General features: G+C 45.1%; 1 protein-coding gene across 4 annotated transcripts in view; it reads left to right on the forward strand.

The window, feature by feature from the left end:
* pkn1b (protein kinase N1b) overlaps nt 1–20,400 on the forward strand; it is a 44,749-nt gene that overhangs the window by 15,467 nt on the left and 8,882 nt on the right. For 2 of the 4 annotated variants that reach the window (XM_029123359.2, XM_029123360.2), the window contains exons 2-13: nt 9,480–9,601; nt 9,699–9,880; nt 9,999–10,141; nt 10,292–10,412; nt 11,425–11,570; nt 12,958–13,171; nt 13,326–13,517; nt 13,604–13,713; nt 16,217–16,360; nt 16,479–16,554; nt 19,078–19,186; nt 19,379–19,466. In XM_029123359.2, coding sequence (XP_028979192.2) covers nt 9,480–9,601; nt 9,699–9,880; nt 9,999–10,141; nt 10,292–10,412; nt 11,425–11,570; nt 12,958–13,171; nt 13,326–13,517; nt 13,604–13,713; nt 16,217–16,360; nt 16,479–16,554; nt 19,078–19,186; nt 19,379–19,466 — 1,647 coding nt within the window. Of the gene's footprint in view, nt 1–3,801; nt 4,340–5,002; nt 6,287–9,479; nt 9,602–9,698; nt 9,881–9,998; nt 10,142–10,291; nt 10,413–11,424; nt 11,571–12,957; nt 13,172–13,325; nt 13,518–13,603; nt 13,714–16,216; nt 16,361–16,478; nt 16,555–19,077; nt 19,187–19,378; nt 19,467–20,400 lie in introns of those variants that run through there. The other 2 variants (XM_029123361.2, XM_029123358.2) reach the window with 2 other exon arrangements.

A 20,400-nucleotide genomic window follows, 5' to 3' on the forward strand; every position in this document is an offset into this window, starting at 1 on the left:
AGCAATGCACTCGGGGGCCTTACTAACAAATGTTTGCTTGGACTGAAATTATTCATGTTGTGGATTACGCTGCCGCTTAGCAATTCCCACTACTATCTAACTGCTCCACACCAGCACTGCCTGACCAGAATGTAATGATGAAACTTACTCACTCTGAGGCACTGAGATAAGCAATGTATGCTCTGAACAGTTGTTTATCCTGCTTACACCAAAGTTACAGACACACATATATATTAAGACATATTTTCCAGTTGAAATAACTTTTACCAATGAAAGCAAGATTTTTGAGCAATTCAGTTAGCAAATGTTCTGGATGTTTGTGGAGCCACTCTTAATTGCTTATTGTAATTGCTTATTGTAATTGCTTATTGTAATTGCAGAAAACGTCCATTGTGTATCTTCCGTAATAGTGGACTGATGGCATTTCTATGTTCCCTCTGGAACGGACTCCATGGTGTTTTTATTACTAGCTTTTCTGTCCGGGTGTATATCTTTCGTCAGGATGGTAACTCTGGATGTGGAGAGGGTGGAGGTGTTCTAGAAGGGGTGGATGGTGGCAATAGGAGGTGAATGTTGCTTATTAACCCGAATCCAACCCCGGCCAGCCTGCTGAATGGGGCTGTGAAGATGAGAGGATGTGAGGGGAATTCAGACAAGGCTCCTATTCCCTTAACCTTACGCACTCTCCCTCTCTTTCACTTTTTCTTGTTCTGTACTGCCTTTCTTTGTTAGTCGTCTTGTAACTGTCTCTAGATGGAAGAGCAGTGGAAGAGCATACTGTTAGGTATTATAACTCAACTCTAAATTCCAAGAAAACCTTTGGCCATTTAGTCCATGAAATTGATGAATAGAACGATTTAGAAAGTCTGTGAATACTGTTGGGCGATATGGAATCCATTGTGATGAGTGTAAATTAACGAGTGTAATTTGACATTAACATCGGTCATTTAATGTTTTATATGTTTTATAAGATTTCTGATCTCATTATGAGTTCTGAATGCTTTAGGGTGTGACGGGTTCTACTGCGAGTATCTAAAGCAAGTGTAAGGAGATTACGAGTCAATACAAACGGATTAATGCACTGGCAGATGGGCATCTTAGGCATTCGGATCATTTTGTAGATTTTTTTTTTTTTAACATTTTCTTAAAACATTAACTGTAGATGTAATTTATGCTTTTATTTATGGTAGTAGTACAGTAAAAATCTTGCATATGAGAGAAACTAGTAGAAGTTTCCTGTATTTGTGGATTCTATAATAACCGTTTTAAAATGTTCCTTAAATATAAATAAATGGCAATTGTTCCTTTAAAAAAAAAATGATCTTAATGTATTACACTATTATCATAATGGGTATCGAGAATTGTTTAATTGTCCTGTTATCGAATTTAAGTTAAAAGAAATCTGCTTTCGTGACCCCTAGGAATCCCTAGTGTGTATGCTGGCTATTGAAGAACGGGGGGGGATTTCTAGTTTCCAGGAAATGTGCAGAGATCCTTGCGACATGTGCATCCTATTATCCCACTGAAACATGAGGTGATGGGGACAGATGAAGGGCATGACAACAGGCCTCAGGATCTTGTTAGTCTATTTCTGTGCATTCAAATTGCCATAGATTTTATTTCGATTGTGTTTACTGTCCTTTCCTTAAGCCTGCGGTATCATAACCCACCGCCACTATAGAAACTCCATCGATGACACTGACATCAGCCAACCAATCTCCCACACGCTGCCCACAGGTGAAGAGGCTGTAGATGCTAGGGTTAGCGTGGTTACCCGTTAAAAAAATAACATTGGCTTACAGGAGAGTATGTACAAACGAGGGGCCTTTTATTGTCCACGGTACATGGTGAACTTGTCTTAATGTTTAATCAGCTTCTTGATATGCCACATCTGTCGGGTGGATTACTTATCATGGCAAGTGAGAAACACTCACAACCAGGGATGTAAAACATGAAATTAGCTGTTTTGCACATGGAACATTTCATTAAACACTGGACCCAGAACTAACCCTAACCCACACATGCTACATTTATATAATTTTTCAGGGTACATTATCAGTTAAGTATGTTTACACCCATTTGCTTTCAGCTTAAAAAAACCCCAATATGTTTAGGCTATATCTGCAAACTAGAAACTAAATGTTGAAATGTTTGTGTAAATGAACATAACCCTCAAACAAAGTGCTCATTAATGTGTTGTTTGTGGTCTACCTGTCGTCAATGCTACTCTCATGGAACACTATGAACAAGAGCACCACCAATTTAAACTTTTACCCAGATTTCCTCTCCAATTTTGCAGTGTCCAATTTCGCTGAATATCAGCTGTCAGTATCGGTTATTTTCCGTGGATCCCTGATCTTTACTGTTTATCTGTTGTTAGCTGCTTGTGGACCAAGGCTATTTCTTCAGTAAGAAACCAAGAAATCTCAAGGAAATCTGAGAAACAGCTGATTTTATTTTCGGCCAATCAGAATTATCTGGCGGTGGCAAATTATCTTGGCACATGATTTGGAATTTGATTGGTTCACTCTGAACGGTTACAACCCCCATTATAGAAAGTGCAGAGAAGGCACTGAACGACAAATTCTCAATTTGTTTTTCACTTAAATATTGTTGGTTACAAGATCATATTAAAGGTGAAAAAAACGCCTGAATGGCTTTGTCTTGATGTCAGCCTTTACGTAAACACAAGCTGCTTCCTGAATAAGGCTGTGTAGGCTTTTGATATTCACTGTGTCTTGTGAGAAGGGGATGGCAGAGAAGTCACTAACTGAAGAGGATATGGTTTAGCAGTTTCAACAAATGAGTGATTTCGGTGACATCACTTGTTCAGTTAGAATAATAACAAGTAAGAAATTATTCAATCAGCACCCAAGACCTACTGCAGCAGCTGACAGGCACGTCAGATTTGAACCTGACCTGCCACAATCAGTTGTTTTACTGGCTTAGCCCAGTAGGAAGTTGTCAGGCCTCATCAGCCTCTGACAGCATCGGGCTGAAATGTTGAACTTTATGCTACTCCAATGGCACACCATTGAAGCTCCGCTCTGCCCTCCCCACTGAAGCTCCGCTCTGCCCTCCCCACTGAAGCTCCGCCCTGCCCTCCCCACTGAAGCTCCGCCCTGCCCTCCCCACTGAAGCTCCGCCCTGCCCTCCCCACTGAAGCTCCGCCCTGCCCTCCCCACTGAAGCTCCGCCCTGCCCTCTCTCTCAGTGTCTGAAAAACGTCTGCACAACCACTCTCACACATTGGCCACACGTTGCTTCTAGTTTAATTAATCTATGGTCCAACAGGGCTGATTTCTCATCATCATCCATGTTGTTCCTTCCCAAAGAAATATCCAATCAGAGCCCAGTTGCCCCGCTGGGAAGGGCCGTGTTATTGGATGATAACTACGAATATACATTAGTGACTCATAATCAGTAATCAACTATGGTTTCTGGTTTCCCGTTCATGATGGTTGCTGACCTTTGCTTATGCATCACCAAGTATCACAGGTGTTGGGCCGTACGGGAAGTAGCGCAGACCATGCAAGAGAGCTTCCCTAAAAGTCGCTCCCAATGCGATGGCCTTCATGTCTATTTATAGAAGCAGGCAAGGCGAGCCGGCGGTCTGGCCATTAAAACTTCATCAAAGGGATGGCTTTCACTCAATGCCTGTATCGAGCGGAGGGAAGGCACGTAATGCAGCCACAGGGGCCCAGTCCCTGCGCAACCAATAGACTGAGTATCGGGTGCTGGGAGAGAGGGAGAGTTGTGGGTAGAGCTTGGGTTCTCCTGGTTCTTTCTCTTTCTTATTTCTTACTTGTTTGGTGCACACATTCCTCTTCAATGTGACTCACTTCCTTTGCTGAGATGGACTGAATTTGCCCAGTTAGCGAGTAGACCGACCTTTGTGCGAGTGTCTGTGCCTGCCTGTAAGTGTGTGCACATGAATTTGCTTGGGTATGAGAAAATGCCGCAGTGTGTATCCGGTCTGACACAGCCATGTGCCGTCTTGATTGTTTCTTGAGGTTTCGGTGATCTAGCCTTGCTTTCTGAGTTCGGGCTTTTGGGGGCGTTCCTCACCGAATCACTCCGTGGCAGGAAGAGGCTTTAGGGCAACATGGACGCTCTGGCTGTTCTATTGCATGTTGCAGTTGGTCTGTAAACTTTAGCTGTTGGTTGTTGCTATTCGTGCTTGCTCCCTCTCGCCCTCACACTTTCTCCTGGTCATAATACCAAGCCTGTCCTCCTCTGTCACATTTCAGTTCCACTTCCGGTTTTTTCTAATGTGAAGCAACATTTCCTTTGTTCCTGTCTATGGGTGTTCTTCTACATGTGGCCAGATGCTATTTAGGGTAAGCATTTCACTGTTGTGGTCAAAAGGCAACTATCGATCTGCCCATATTATAAATATGATATTCCCATAACTGGTATTATCAACTGTAAAGGGCGATTAAACATGTATGGCTTCTTTTTCAGAGACATTTATGGTTTCCTGGTTTTGAAATGTTGACTGCCTTTCTCAACTGTACTCGCTGTTTACATTTAAATTATGCAGTTGATCAAACAGGGTCTGGCTGTTCGTGTTTTATGTGATCAGTGTGTCACGATGCTGAGAAGAGCCAACGGCAGGAAGTCAATTGTCTTTTGGCACTAGCTTACAAACCACATCACTACTGTGTGTGTGTTTGTGTCAGAAGTTAGTGTTGCATTCTGTCTAGGGCCATTTCCATCTTAAAGGTACCTCTAAGCCCCAAAATGTGAAATTCATGGGAGCCCTTTAAATTAGGTGTCAAATATACATCCTGCTGTCAAAATAAGTTATCTTAAAACGTAGTCATAATTAAAAGCTCTGATTTGTGGAAACATGTAAAAAAAAATATATTATCAAACCAAAATGCCAAACCTATATATTTAGCTTTGGCTGAATGTTTGACTTTCTTTCAGGTTCACAGTTCTGTTACCAAAAATATTGTTATATGGTTGCATTTATCTTATTCTTCCGATAATTAAAGTAAAAAGAAACAGCAAGTAACATTAGACCTACCAGTTAGTTAAATAATTTAACAGTTTAGTTTTAGAATTATTATTATTGCCAAATAGAATTACAGGCAAAAAATGTACTCTGTAATTAATGCATTTGATTTGGCAATTGAATTGAATTACGAATTGGTAAACATAGTAGTCCAAAACTACAGGTAGTACTGTCTTCCTGTCCCCGGGCATAGGTTTAAATCAAAAGCATTTGTAAATTGCATAATAAAAGCAATGTACCGTGTTGTAACAATGTGCAAATGGTTAACAGTATGAATGAGAAGGGACATGTATGAAGAGAGAGCTATTGCTTATGTTAAACATGTTGTCTGTGCTCCACTGGTGGCCTTTCTCTCAAGGCAACTGGTTTGCAAATGAAAAATGGGTCAGAAGCTGCTGCTTGGGTTGCACGTGGGGGTGTTCTGTTCTAGAGACACAAGATTTTATCCGTGTGGATTTGATTTCAAAATCTTTGCAGGTCTGAATGATCTGAGGGAAATATGTTTCTACAGTGTTGTCATACATTTGGCACGAGGTCAGGAAGTGCTGCTCAGAGCCCACCTCATTTTATGGGCAGTGTGCACTGCCCGGGTTCTTTTGCACGATCTACATTCTAGCAGCCTTTCTTCACAGCAAGGCCATGCTCACAGTCGGTACTTTGTCACGGTTTTTCTTAATTTCGGGTCCGTCACGGTGGTCTGGCGTTCTGCCTCGGAACTGTGATTCCGTTACCGTTATTTGTATCTGTTTCTTATAACCAAATTAATTTTTTGTCAGTTGTTAAATGTAGTATTTCTGAATACTGTGAAGTTGAATGTTTTGTTGCTTTTTTAAACTAGTGCTTTTTTGTTCGGCGTACATTTTGAAGCAAGTCAATGTGTGGTACCGTTAATGTGGAACTGCTACCAGGCTAACTAACAGCAGAACAGGAAGCAGTGGGGTGGGGCTGTGTGCTTCTCTCTCTTCCTACTTCTTTCTCATTCACTTGCTTCAGATTGATTCTCTTTTGATTCCTGGCGGGAAGGAAGGTCACTCCGGCTTTGAGGAGGCAGAAGTAGCTCTGTATTTGGATTGGCAGTTCTGGTGGAGTGTAACCGTCATTTAGGCTCTGAGAGTGGGTAACGAGGCCGAAGGGGCGGGCCGGGCGACAGAGAGAGCCAGGGTGGGCCATGGCCAGCGAAGCAGCGTTGGCGGACTGCCAGGAGGAGAGCAGTGCCGAGGACCCCCCCACTAACCCTGAACAGAGCCTGGGGGACACAGAGGCTTCGGTAGGCACACTGTCCGAGCTGCACTTTCCACACTATTGTGTGTTTCTCTTGCGCTTCCTCTCTGCCCTCCTTGGTTTCTGCTTCATGTTCACTTCCTGCTCAAAACATTTGTCATTACTGATAGCTAATGTCAGAGCTATTCTTTTAGTGTTTTCACGTCATATTCCCCCCCCGAGAGGAAACCTCCTTTCATTCTACTGTGTTGTTCCACTGGAGGGCTTTGGTAAATGGCCGTAAATATGGCAGTGCGTCACACGGTTTATGGTCCGGCCTTTCCTCTTTAATCTCTGCCGGATGCCTCAGAAATATTCTTCTCTCCTCTCTTCCACTGTTGCTCTCCTCATGCCTCAGTAAAATGTCTATTTTCAAGCCAAATATGTGCTTGTGTGTCGACTCTGCTCAGCAAGTGCTCTTCCGGTCTTAGTCCAAACCAAGTCTCTCTCTCCCCCCGTGACTTTCTGGCTCATGGTATGACGTCTGCACCTCCATTTCTACAGAGTTTAGTGCGGAGAAGGACGGTGCTGGCAGCAGAGTGAACCTACAGCTTTTTTTTCTTTCTACAGTAGCGCCATTCTCCAGCCAACGTGGCCGTTTGGCCCTAAACATGTTATAACATTTAGACCTGTATTACTACATGCCCATTTTATCTACCTCTGTGGCCCTTTGCAAGAAATACAAGAACATTTCTGTGTTCCATCTGACACAATATTACACCACCTGGTCCACTGTGGGAAATATTCCCAGATTACCACCCAGCAGGGTTGTGCAAGGTTTCTTGTGTAATAGCCCTTGTAAGTAGCCCTCGAAATCACTGGGCTTTGGCCAGGAGGGCTGGCTTGGCAGCACCGCGCTGCATTGTATTGCAGATTATGGTTTTAATGATGGTCCGCCTGGTAGGAGCCGAGCTCTGCCTGGCGTAGGGACTCTGCTGTAATCAGATATGCAGCCTGGAGCCAATCTCTGGTCTCTGTATATGACCTGGTCTCTGTATATGACCTGGTCTCTGTATACGACCTGGTCTCTGAATACGACCTGGTCTCTGTACGGCCTGGTCTCTGTATACGACCTGGTCTCTGTATATGACCTGGTCTCTGAATACGACCTGGTCTCTGTACGGCCTGGTCTCTGTATACGACCTGGTCTCTGAATACGACCTGGTCTCTGTACGGCCTGGTCTCTGTACAGTCTGGTCTCTGTATGGCCTGAAGTAGCCAATCATTGGGGGGTGGGGGTGGGGCTGGAACTGGCTGTCTGTCGTCACCATTGCTGTAAGATCTGGGCTCTGTTCCGCTCTAATGATGATCTTTCCTCTGTTTGATTGTTTCTAATGTCTGCTGGGAAATTAATGGGATAGGGCTGCATGCTGGTGTGTGTGTGTGTGTGTGTGTGTCAGTGTCATTGTCAAATCACCTCACATGTTTCTCACATGCATCATAAACAACAACACTTAGAAATAGAAAATAAAGCCAGATACAGAAGGAATCACCTTTTATTTACACCATGTAAATACCCAGAATTGTACTTGGTATGACAGTGGAACTGGTCGTAGATAGTGTTCAATACACTAAGGTTGAGTACATTTTACTGTTTTACTCGTAATGGGTTAATGAACAGTGGAAATACAGGATGTTGACACACATTTAGTGTATCATTCTAAGGTTTGATGCACAGCCATAATTTTTCATGCAGTTTTTGACAGTTCATAGCTCTCTTTATGCAGTGAGCCCATGAAACAAAAACAGCCCTGAACTGAAGCCTGATGGCCGATTGCTGAAAGTCACAGATGGAGCGAGGCTTTGGGAAGTGATGCTAGACCTGAACTGAAGCCTGATGGCTGGTTGCTGAAGGTCACAGGTGGAACGTGACTTTGGGATGTGATGCTAGACCTGAACTGAAGCCTGATGGCTGGTTGCTGAAGGTCACAGGTGGAACGTGACTTTGGGATGTGATGCTAGACCTGAACTGAAGCCTGATGGCTGGTTGCTGAAGGTCACAGATGGAGCGAGGCTTTGGGAAGTGATGCTAGACCTGAACTGAAGCCTGATGGCTGGTTGCTGAAGGTCACAGGTGGAACGTGACTTTGGGATGTGATGCTAGACCTGAACTGAAGCCTGATGGCTGGTTGCTGAAGGTCACAGATGGAGCGAGGCTTTGGGAAGTGATGCTAGACCTGAACTGCCTGCAATCATTGTGGACAAGAGTCAGAGAAGGGAGGCGTCCGCAGTGATCTTTGCTGCTCCTTGCGATTCCCTGGAGTCGGCCAGTACCTTGATGCAGTGCAGGTGACCCCATTGACCCTCTCCACAGACCAGATGATGCATTGCAGTTTTTATAACGAATAATCAACAACAGTAATGACTGATAATAACGTGTGTAGTGCAGAGTGTGTATGAGCTCGTTAAAGTGTACGTGGGGCTGTGGTGACTGACTAGTATGTGTGCATCTGTTTTTCTGCACAAGGCCTCTGGCATTTTTTACACTTCCCATTTACTTTGTGTAGTTTGGAAGATGATTGAGCGCTTTCTTGTTTCTACTGTCCCCAGTGGAAATTGAACCCACAACCCTAGCGTTGAGCACCATGGTCTTTACCAGGGAGCTAGCGTGCACGCCAGCTTGTCAGCATGCACGTGTGTTTGTTTTCACTGCTTGATGGACTGGCAGACAGCAGGTCAGCATGTGACGCCTGTGTGTATCAGTGGCTATGAGCAGTATTCATCCCTGATCCCAGATTCTAGTCTCTGTTAATGCTGTCCTGGTCTGCTCTAATCTGGTTACCATTGATCAGGTGATTGTAATGGCTTTGCGTATAGTGACTGCTCCACTCTCTCCCCTGTGCTTTATCTTCACAAATTTCTCTCCATCTTGCTGGGAGTCATTGGAAACCCATCAGCCTACCCCTTCTCTCTCTCTGTCTCTCTCTCTGTCTCTGTCTGTCTCTGTCTCTCTCTCTGTCTCTCTCTCCTAATGTCTACAGCTAGCCTGTCGCTGATTAGTTAATTCCATCCGACCTACACATCTGTTTGGGAGGCCTCTTGTGTTAATGTTGATCCCCACCTAGTCCCCTCCACCTTCACCAATCCAGAAACTGGACATACCGCAGACATCCTGTTGTTTTTGCACAATGTGTGTGTTTTACACTGTGTTTGATGCTGACGGATTCCCCGTTCTCTGTCCTCTTCCTCTCCCCTGTCAGAGTGACCCAGGTGGGCTGTCGGTGCTGGAGCAACTGGGTCTGGACCAGAGCTCTGACTTCTCCGACACCAGCGTCCAGCAGCACCTGGACGAAGAGAGGGATCGCATCCGCCGGGAGATCAGGTCAGCATTACTCGTGAATTCCTGATGCCTTGTTGGGTTTTGCCTAAGGGGCTGTCGTGCAGCAGGCCTCACAATACTTGTGTTTTGTCCGGGTCAGAAAAGAGCTGAAGATCAAGGAGGGAGCTGAGAACCTGAGGAGAGCCACCACAGACAAGAAGAACGTTCAGCAGGTGGACAGCCAACTCCGCAGCTCCAGCCGCAAACTGGACAACCTGCACGCCCAGCTACAGGAGCTGGATGCTTACATCGTGGTCAAAGGAGGGGACGAGAACAACCGAGGTACTGACGGGGGCAGAACACAGGCCCGTACTACGGATTCAGCCACGCCTGGAATGCACTGACGACCACTGCGTATGATTGTAGTAACTATAGGTAACAATGACATTTGACCCCTTAGATGGCCCCAAGTCTCCTGGGGCGCGCAGCCGCTCGGCCAACCTGGACCGGATCACCGCTCTGGAGCGCCAGCTCAACATCGAGCTCAAGTGCAAACAGGGCGCGGAGAACATGATCCCCATCTACGCCAATGGAGTCACCAAGGTCTGGGACTGGACCACATAACCCATCTCATATGCCTTCTTTAGCTTTTCACCTCTCATCAGATCTTCTCCCAGCATGCACCCCGAGTAGAAACGGTTTGCATAGGTTGCATTTTATTTCACTCTCCTGACTGTACAATGTTGGCTGTAGGACAAGAAGATGCACCAGACGGCCCTGCAGATGTTGCAAGACAGCAAGACCAAGATTGACATCATCCGCATGCAAATCCGCAAGGCCAGGCAGGCCACCGAGCAGACCGAAGATAACCAGGGTAGATAACTGTCCAGTTGAATGTAAATGGGTCTTTGTGTGTATACAGCTCTGGGAAAAAAAATTTTTTCTTTCCTTTACAAAAAAAAGTTTTTGAGTGAGGAGCTGAAGCATTCAATTTGCAGTGGTCTCTTAATTTTAACCCTTCTGTTCCTCACGCAAAACCTTCCTTTTCCACTTTTTTGGAAAGGAAAGAAAAAGGTGCAGTGGTCTCTTCATTTTTTCCGGCGCTGTATATGTATGTGTGCTTCAGCCTGCTTGCCTCCTGTGGTCTGTAATCTGGTCAAGGCTCTGTCCATCAACGTTCCATTGTTTATACAGTGTGGCTGGGTAACAGATCAATGCCCCCCGTCTTCATAAGTGCAGAGTCCGAGTGCTTTATTATAATCCACTGCACTCACAGCCTGTGTTGTATTACAGCCATCCTCTCCCCACCCCACTCTATACACCACACACACATCACACGCACGCTTTATTGATGTACCTGCTTCGCCTTCATGTTGCCCAGCTGCAAAAAGACATGCATTATTTACCCAAGGTTAGAGACAGAGGGAAAGAGGGAGAGAGAGGAGGCATGTAGCACTATATGGGACGCCCAGAGAGAATGAAGGCCGTGAGAAGATGTAAAGAGACGGGTATATGTCCGTGCCTCTCGTGGATTTCTGTGTGTTCAACTACGTCTTTGTCTTCCTGTTTCGACCTCTGTACCCGCTCTCTTCCCCTGTCTAGCTGATTTTCTCCTTGGCATAGACACCTGCAGGGCATTTCCCCCGGTGACTCAGGAACAAGTGCTCACTTAGGACACACAGATCCATCCAAACTCCCACAGGGTCTCACATTATTCGGAGATCTGATCGCACACATAAAGAGCTTGACGTGGAATCGTTTGAGTTGAGCGCTTAACTGAGTCCTAATTCCTAACATGCGATGAACTGTAAATATACAATATGCATAGTGGTTGAAAGTTGCACATCTCTACTAATCCCCCCCCCCCCCCGCTTGTCTGTCCCCAGGCAAGCCTGACACGTGTGGGGTGGAGCTGCGGGTGGAGGAGCTCTGGCATCACTACCGTGTGGAGCTCGCAATGGCTGAGGGAGCAAAGAACATGCTGAGGCTGCTGGGAGCTGGGAAAGTCCAGGACAAGAAAGCCATTTCAGAGGTCAGAGGTCACACACAGGAATAATGTATGCATCTGCTCTCAAACACACTGACACACACTTAATGTATACATCGTTTTACATTTACATTGTAGGTATTTATGAGATGCTCTTAGCCAGAGGCACTTAGAATTAGTGCACACGTTTTAAGAAGCTTGGAGGAACAGCTCAGTCAGAGTAAGTACAGTACATTCTAGTGAATCCCGAGGTAGGGTTGTACCAATGTCTGAAATAGGGAAGAAAAGCTGCTCTGTAGGTAAGCACCATGGATTTTGTAGTGCAAGGTTCAACTGAAAGCCAGTGGTGTGAGTGGGGTGATTTGGGAGGACTGGAAATGCGACATTCTGGATAAGTAATGGATAGGTTGCGTGGCACCTTCCTGCGTGAGTGAGGTAAGGTTGTACTCTACGAACGTAGAGCATGAACACCTGCAGTCCAGTTCTGATCCAGTAATGTTGAGGAACACCTGCAGTCCAGTTCTGATCCAGTAATGTTTAGGAACACCTGCGGTCCAGTTCTGATCCAGTAATGTTGAGGAACGCCTGCAGTCCAGTTCTGATCCAGTAATGTTGAGGAACACCTGCAGTCCAGTTCTGATCCAGTAATGTTGAGGAATGCCTGCAGTCCAGTTCTGATCCAGTAATGTTGAGGAACGCCTGCAGTCCAGTTCTGATTCAGTAATGTTGAGGAACGCCTGCGGTCCAGTTCTGATCCAGTAATGTTGAGGAATGCCTGCAGTCCAGTTCTGATCCAGTAATGTTGAGGAATGCATGCAGTCCAGTTCTGATTCAGTAATGTTGAGGAATGCCTGCGGTCCAGTTCTGATCCAGTAATGTTGAGGAATGCCTGCAGTCCAGTTCTGATCCAGTAATGTTGAGGAATGCCTGCAGTCCAGTTCTGATTCAGTAATGTTGAGGAATGCCTGCGGTCCAGTTCTGATCCAGTAATGTTGAGGAATGCCTGCAGTCCAGTTCTGATCCAGTAATGTTTAGGAACGCCTGCAGTCCAGTTCTGATCCAGTAATGTTGAGGAACGCCTGCAGTCCAGTTCTGATCCAGTAATGTTTAGGAACGCCTGCAGTCCAGTTCTGATCCAGTAATGTTTAGGAACGCCTGCAGTCCAGTTCTGATCCAGTAATGTTGAGGAACGCCTGCAGTCCAGTTCTGATCCAGTAATGTTGAGGAACGCCTGCAGCCCAATTTTGATAATAATGTCAAGCTTGAATGGACAGAACATTAAACCCTTACATATTTAGGGCACATTTACGCAAGGTTTGTCAAGACACACTCACTCTCTCTCTCTCACTCTCTCTCTCTCTCTCTCTCTCTCTCTCTCTCTCTCTCACACCGCGGTAACATGGTCTCTCTGCCCCCCCCCCCCCCTCCCCAGGCTCAGTGTGGTCTGAGTGAATCGTCTCAGCGTTGTGACCTGCTGCGAGGCTCTCTGGAGCAGCGCCTGTCGGAGCTGTCCGAGGACCACCCCAAGGCCTGCCTCATCAAGGAGGAGCTGGTGCTGGCCTCCTCCTCGGCCTTCTCCTCCAGACACGGAACGCCCTACGTGCACAACCAGTACAGCACGCTCAGCAAGCCCTCCCCACTCACCGGTACCTACACGCTGAGTGTCCGCCACCCAAATCTCTGCAGGCTTCCACGCTTACGAAAAATCCCACGTATCCCGGCGTGTGAGGTCAGAAGCTTTCCCGAGCCCAGTGTAACATCGGTAACTCTCTCCCCCCCTCCCTCATCCGTCTGTCCCAGGTACCCTGCAGGTGCGCCTGCTGGGCTGTGTGGGGCTGCTGGAAGTGGTCCCGGGGCGCAGCAGAGGAACCCCGGCCGTGCTGCCCTGCCACAGCCCCGGGGACAGTCGCTCCTTCAAGCTCAGCGGCCTCTACAGCCGCAGCACCAGCAGCCTCAGCCTCCGGGTCCCCGGGAAGACGGACGAGCTCTCCGGTGAGTGTGCCGTGTAGCCGGCGTGCCCGTCCCCGTTGGCGCCGTGTCGGGCCCTTACCCGTGTCCGCTGTGTTCTTTTTGTGCAGCGGAGGTGAGTGCGGTGTTGAAGCTGGAGAACACGGTGGTGGGACAGACGTGCTGGAAGACGGTGGGCGAGCAGGCCTGGGACCAGACGTTCACCGTCGAACTGGAGAGGGTGAGTTGCTACCACATACTAAGACATGCTGCAGCAGTACAACATTCAGGGTCACGGAGTGGTGGACTGGACACCGTTGCAGAGGGAATTTTCCCGGAGAGAATGCATTAGGCTAACTGCTACAGAACTGTTGTTACTTTTTGATTTAGATACCAAAATATTAAGGATGGTTTTTGTTCTCCGGTGAATTATTGAAGAGCACATTATGCTCCACAGGTGTATTCCTGGTCCTAAACTAGACTACACTACAGTGTGTATTCCTGGTCCTAAACTAGACTACACTACAGTGTGTATTCCTGGTCCTAAACTAGACTACACTACAGTGTGTATTCCTGGTCCTAAACTAGACTACACTACAGTGTGTATTCATGGTACTGAACTAGACTACACTACAGTGTGTATTCCTGGTCCTAAACTAGACTACACTACAGTGTGTATTCATGGTACTGAACTAGACTACACTACAGTGTGTATTCCTGGTCCTAAACTAGACTACACTCCAGTGTGTTTTCCTAGTCCTAAACTAGACTACACTCCAGTGTGTATTCATGGTCCTAAACTAGACTACACTACAGTGTGTATTCCTGGTCCTAAACTAGACTACACTCCAGTGTGTTTTCCTAGTCCTAAACTAGACTACACTCCAGTGTGTATTCATGGTCCTAAACTAGACTACACTCCAGTGTGTATTCATGGTCCTAAACTAGACTACACTACAGTGTGTATTCCTGGTCCTAAACTAGACTACACTCCAGTGTGTATTCATGGTCCTAAACTAGACTACACTCCAGTGTGTTTTCATGGTCCTAAACTAGACTACACTCCAGTGTGTTTTCATGGTCCTAAACTAGACTACACTCCAGTGTGTATTCATGGTCCTAAAAGCCAAACTGCATAAACATTCCTTTTGGAATAATTTGAGTACATTTAGTACAATTTCAAATTGATTGTTTGAGCTAGGTGTTATTCCTAACTATATGCTTAGTTATTTCCTTATGGACTGTTATTTCATTTGGTTTACTTAAACCTAATTGCTCCCTGGTGCCCAGAGTGCCAATGGTTGGTCTGTAAGTATTTTGGTTAGACTTTGTTTTCAATAATACATTTTTTTAAAGTTATGAAAGTTTAAAATGTAATAATTTCATTATTCCTAAATTAAAATCATGTCACAGGAACATATTTGATACCAAGAGATCTTTAAATGCTGTAGATAAACAGGGATTCACTGGAGGGTGGGTGAAGAGAGCTGCATGTTGTCGATCAATCAATCAAATTTATTTATAAAGCCCTTTTCAGCAGGTGTCACAAAGTGCTTTTACAAAACAACCGGCCTTAAACAAGGAGCAAACAACAGTAGTGTTGAATTTCAGTGGCTAGGAAAATTGCCCTAAGAAGGCCGAAATTTAGGAAGAAACCTAGAGAGGACCCAGACTCAGAGGGGTGACCAGTCCTCTTCTGGCTGTGCCGGTTGAACATATTAAGAGTACAAATTGTAATAATTAATAAATGGGTCCAGAGTCTATTTAAACCTGGTCCAGTTCAGAAGCATGACTAGATGGACAAGGACAGGGACAACACTGGGGGGGTGGGGGGAGTAGCAGAGTAGCAGCTGAAATCGTCAGGTATCATCTTGATCTGCAACACAACCAGGCAGACTTTGGACAGGGACAGCAACGAGTCTTTCAAGCCGGGTACTCTGCAGGTGTGGGCCAAGACCCTCATGTCCTCCTAAGTTTAAAACAGGGCAGGAGACAAGGAAAATGTAGAGAGTGCATTCCTTAGATTTATAAGGATTTACAGTGGAGAAGGAGAACCGACCATACTCCCCCCCCGGCACAATAATATAGCAGCGTAAGACCTTGGGGCTGAGACAGGGGGGTCCAGTGACACTGGCCCTGTCCGGGGGAGGGTAATCAATCCACCCACATTGCCAAGCATCACCCAAAGGGACATCCACCAACCGCAACCACCCTGAAATGAGGGCCGACTATTGCCAGCAGAGTACAGCCCAATTGCATGAGTTTGTTAAGCTTAAAGATGCAACTCAGATGTTTGGATACTGATGGTAAAAGTGGTAAGGTCAGGCCAAAAAGAGTCCCCGAAAACATTGTGTTATGTCCTATGTTATGTCTCTTCTGACCAAACACACCCTATCCTAACAATTATTGAAGCTCAGGTGAAATGTCTGATTGACTCATAGGGTCAAAAGGGGCATAGTGCAGTTGTTTTTCCAGCTGAACCAGTAGATCTGTGTGTTAACATTGCTCAAATATAGGGAATGGGGCCACCGACTTCAAGTGAACCAAACTCTTCTCGAGGTGGTGTGAGTTTGGTTAATTTCAGAGGCTCCTTTGAGGGGTCTGAGTTCCTTTGGAGTGCTCACACTAAACAGCAATTTAATGATATTTAGGGTTAGCCGTTAGGGAAAGTAAGATTTTGAAAAGGGATTTTGTGTTTGGTCCACACAATGATGGTGTGTGCATTGACCTGTATCTCCCTCTAGTCCAGAGAGATGGAGATAGCTGTGTACTGGAGGGACTATCGTTCCCTGTGTGCTCTGAAGTACCTGAAGCTGGAGGAGTTCCTGGACAACCAGAGACACAGAGTTCAGCTGGAGTTGGAGCCTCAGGGTCTGCTGCTGGCTGAGGTACACACAAAGCCCTGCCTACACCACACACACACACACGCGTTCACACAAACATGCACACAAACGGAACCCTGCTTGTTACTGATGTGTGATGTGTGTGTGTGTGTGTGTGTTTCAGGTCATGTTCTTCAACCCAGTCATAGAGCGAGGTCCCAGACTGCAGAGGCAAAAGAAAGTTTTCTCCAAACAGCATGGTAAAGTGAAACTATTATCAGAACAGTGTGGTGTTAGTGTTGTGAATATCTTTACATGTCACCAAGTGGTTTTTAAGGCAGTGATGGCCATTCCAGGCTTCATTACCCGTTTTTCTAAATAAAAGCCATCATTGAAATATATAAGGCTAAATAGTTAACAATCTAAACCGTAAATCTTTTTTCACTATATTGCCTTATAAATTTCAATGATGGCTTTTGTTGTGATAAAGAAAATCTGAGTGCTGCCAGCATAACATCCTGCTGCTAAAATAACGCTAATGAAGCCTCGTATGGCCATCAATAGTGCTTTGTGTTCTGTATCAGTTCTGCTATCTAATATTGGAATCGGCAAGTGGTGTGGATTCATTCAATGGGTTGTTGTTTTAATGCAAATTTAGTGCATCAGGATTGTAATTACTTCAGTTCATCAGGACTGGGCAATCTTAATGGACTGAGTAAACCATGTTAAAAGCTGCTGTATGAACAAGATAACATTTCGAACTTCCTGTTATTTAATCTTTTTTACCAACAAAAACTCAATGGACAACAATGCATAAACATGCTTAGCAACGTTTCTTAAAAATATATATGTTACTAGTAAGAAGGAATCTCAAATGTTTTGATTATTGTTAGGTTATTTTAAAATACCATTTTGTGGCTGCTGTCTCTTAAACTGAAATATCAAAGACCTATCAAAGAAATACCACAGCTACGCTAGTCTAGTCAGAAATACTTTAGATATTAGAAGATATGAATGTCATTGGTCAATGAATGGAGAAACGTATAACTCCTACACAGCTGCCTGTAAACACATTTATTAGTTTCACATTGTTGTTCATTACTAAATCTCTCGAAGAAAGTGAGGTTATACATCTCAATATTCCATAAGTTTAATATCTCCAATATCAGAAAAAATATTTGAATTGTTCTGCTTCTTGTTCAAATCATTTGTGACCCACAATGCATCTATTGACATCATATGGGTTACATACAGCTCCGGAAATTATGATGAGACCACTGCACCTTTTTCTTTCCTTTCCGAAAAAAGTCGAAAGGGAAGGTGTTGAGTGAGGAACAGAAGGGTTAAAATTAAGAGACCACTACAAATTGAACGCTTCTGTTCCTCACTCAAAACTTTCCTTTTCAACTTTTTTGGAAAGGAAAGAAAAATATGTAGTGGTCTCTTAATTTTTTTCAAGTGCTGTATATCAATGTCCATTAATGCAATTGGACTTTCCTTTCCCCCAAAAAATATCTCTGCTTCAGTTTGCTTGAACACTTTCCCACAATACTTTGTTGAACAGACTTTGAGTTATGTTTCCTTCTGTTTGCTGGGTTAGGGTTAGATGTGTGGCTTAGGCTTGAAGTAGTGAGTGGCATATTTAATGGACAGTGGCAATGCTGGTTCTTTCCCAGTCCCACAACATGCTGTTTCTTTTCCCAAACTCCACCCTGTTCTTCAACTTGTCTTTCAGTACAGCACCGTTTTTTTTCTTTTTCAAACGTTCCAGAAGATAAAAAAACTAATAACTGAATGCAGCTCTGACTTGTGGCAGAGGCCAGGGGTGTATTCATTCCAACAAACAAAATGTTTTAATTGTGAAACTTGTTGCAAAAAAAAAACGTCATCCTCACACTATTCAACTTGATGTAAAAGCTGTTGAGTTCTGTTTTGTTCGTAAATTAAACCATTTTTAACTTTTTAGGAAGTAGATGTTTTTTCTTTAGAATTTCCACCTTCTGTTTAGTAATGAAATGACACTCAGTGTCTTTTATGTCACGTCATGCTAAAAGGTTTCATAACAAAAACATTTCTTTTGGCACCATTAATTCACCACTGTATAATTACAAGATCCTCTGAACAGTGGGAGCCATTGTACGGGCAGGTGACAAGCTTAAGAACTTCAATACCCATTGGGTTATTCTGGATTCTGGTGAGATTCAGCCCTCTTGCTTGGCCTGTTCCTCTCTGCTGGGTATAATAGCTGATGACATGTTCCCTAATTCCTGGAAGTGGAAGCATGGAAAACACAGTGTGTGAACAAAATAATGTTAACAAGCCAATAAACAAGAGTAGAATTTTTTTCCTGGGTGAATATTGGGTAAAGCATACCTGCCTGATGGTGGACAGTGCGTAGTTGCTCTCACTCGCTTTTTCAGTGTCTTTTCTTGCTTGTCTGTCTCATAGCCTAGTTCACAACTAAGGAATTGTCTTATTTGTATTTTGCTTGTACCCATTGCTTGTAAAAATAGGTAGAATGTAATAGGGTATATTAGGATTCAAAGATCTTTATGTGACTACCAGCTGAAACAAAACAGCTTAGAATTGTATTTGTATTAAATGCTTAAACTGTAAACACATCCCAGCTCAACAGATTGAGAATAAGACAGTCTGCCCACCACTGTCTACTCCGACCAGGGTGCTTCGTTTTAGGCCCTGGGTTCTGAGACCAGCCAGTGGTGCTGTGCTGTTGGCGCGTGTGTGTTGCGGTTCCTGCCATGTGTCTTCTGCGTGCGTTGCAGGTAAGGCGTTCCTGCGCGCTCGTCAGATGAACATCGATGTTGCCACCTGGGTTCGCCTCCTGAAGAATGCCATCCCTACTGGAAACAACACACATTCCCACAGCCCGGGGTGAGGACTTCCTTTGGGATACCAGGGCTTCTGGCATCTGTAATTTATACAATAACTGTCCATGTAGAGGGCCCCACTATGCTCAGACATTGCGATTAGATTCACGCTAGCTTTTGAAAACGTGCATTTCTTTTTTCGTTTAACGGGAACCTAACGGTGAGATGTATCTGGTGATATTTATACATGTCGTAGGGAGATTTCCATAGAGAAGCTGAGTGTGGAGAGCGACTCTCCCCCGAGACCTGAGATAATGAGAGACATCGTTGATTCTCCCCACTTGGTGAGTAGAAGGAATGGGAGGAAGTAAAGGCAGATTGGATGGACGGATGTAGGAGGAAGTGGAGAGTTATCTCTGGTAGGGGCGTTATCTCTGGTAGGGGCAGTTATCTCTGGCAGGGGCAGTTATCTCTGGCAGGGGCAGTTATCTCTGGCAGGGGCAGTTATCTCTGGTAGGGGCAGTTATCTGTGGTAGGGGCAGTTATCTCTGGTAGGGGCAGTTATCTCTGGTAGGGGCAGTTATCTCTGGTAGGGGCGTTATCTCTGGTAGGGGCAGTTATCTCTGTTAGGGGCAGTTATCTGTGGTAGGGGCAGTTATCTGTGGTAGGGGCAGTTATCTGTGGTAGGGGCAGTTATCTGTGGTAGGGGCAGTTATCTCTGGTAGGGGCGTTATCTCTGGTAGTATCACTTTCTCTTTGGCCAGTCCCTCCAAGAACTATTTGGCCAGAAAACATTGGTCCAGTCATATTGAATGGACTATTAGCCTGGGAAGAATGTGGATATCAGACCGGTCTGGCCTGAGAAGGACAAGGGGAGAAAGGAAACAGTAACATGGAAAGAGAGAGGAATCCACACTAATTACACTGCATTGGATTGGGGCAGTTTTAATGAGATCAAATCCCAGTCAGTGTTTATTTCACAGTGTGTAGAACGTGGTTGGCATGAGAGGAGAAGAGGTGGCGGGGGTGCAGTGGGGGGGGGGGGGGGTAGACTGGGTGGCAGATGGTCAGCAGACCCGAGGGATTACTGGATTAATTACTCTGATGTTTTTAGACAACTAATTAACAATACCAAGGAAATAGGAGGACAATGAGCAGCCAGCCAGAAGGGAACCGGCTACTTATAACCTGGATGGATGGAATTACTGTTGACCCGTCTCTCTGTCTGTCTGGTGTCTCTTCCCCCTCCATTACCATCTTCAACATCTTGTCTATCAC

This window comes from Esox lucius, chromosome 11, assembly GCF_011004845.1.
Source record: "Esox lucius isolate fEsoLuc1 chromosome 11, fEsoLuc1.pri, whole genome shotgun sequence".
In the NCBI taxonomy this organism is placed as follows: Eukaryota; Metazoa; Chordata; class Actinopteri; order Esociformes; family Esocidae; genus Esox; species Esox lucius.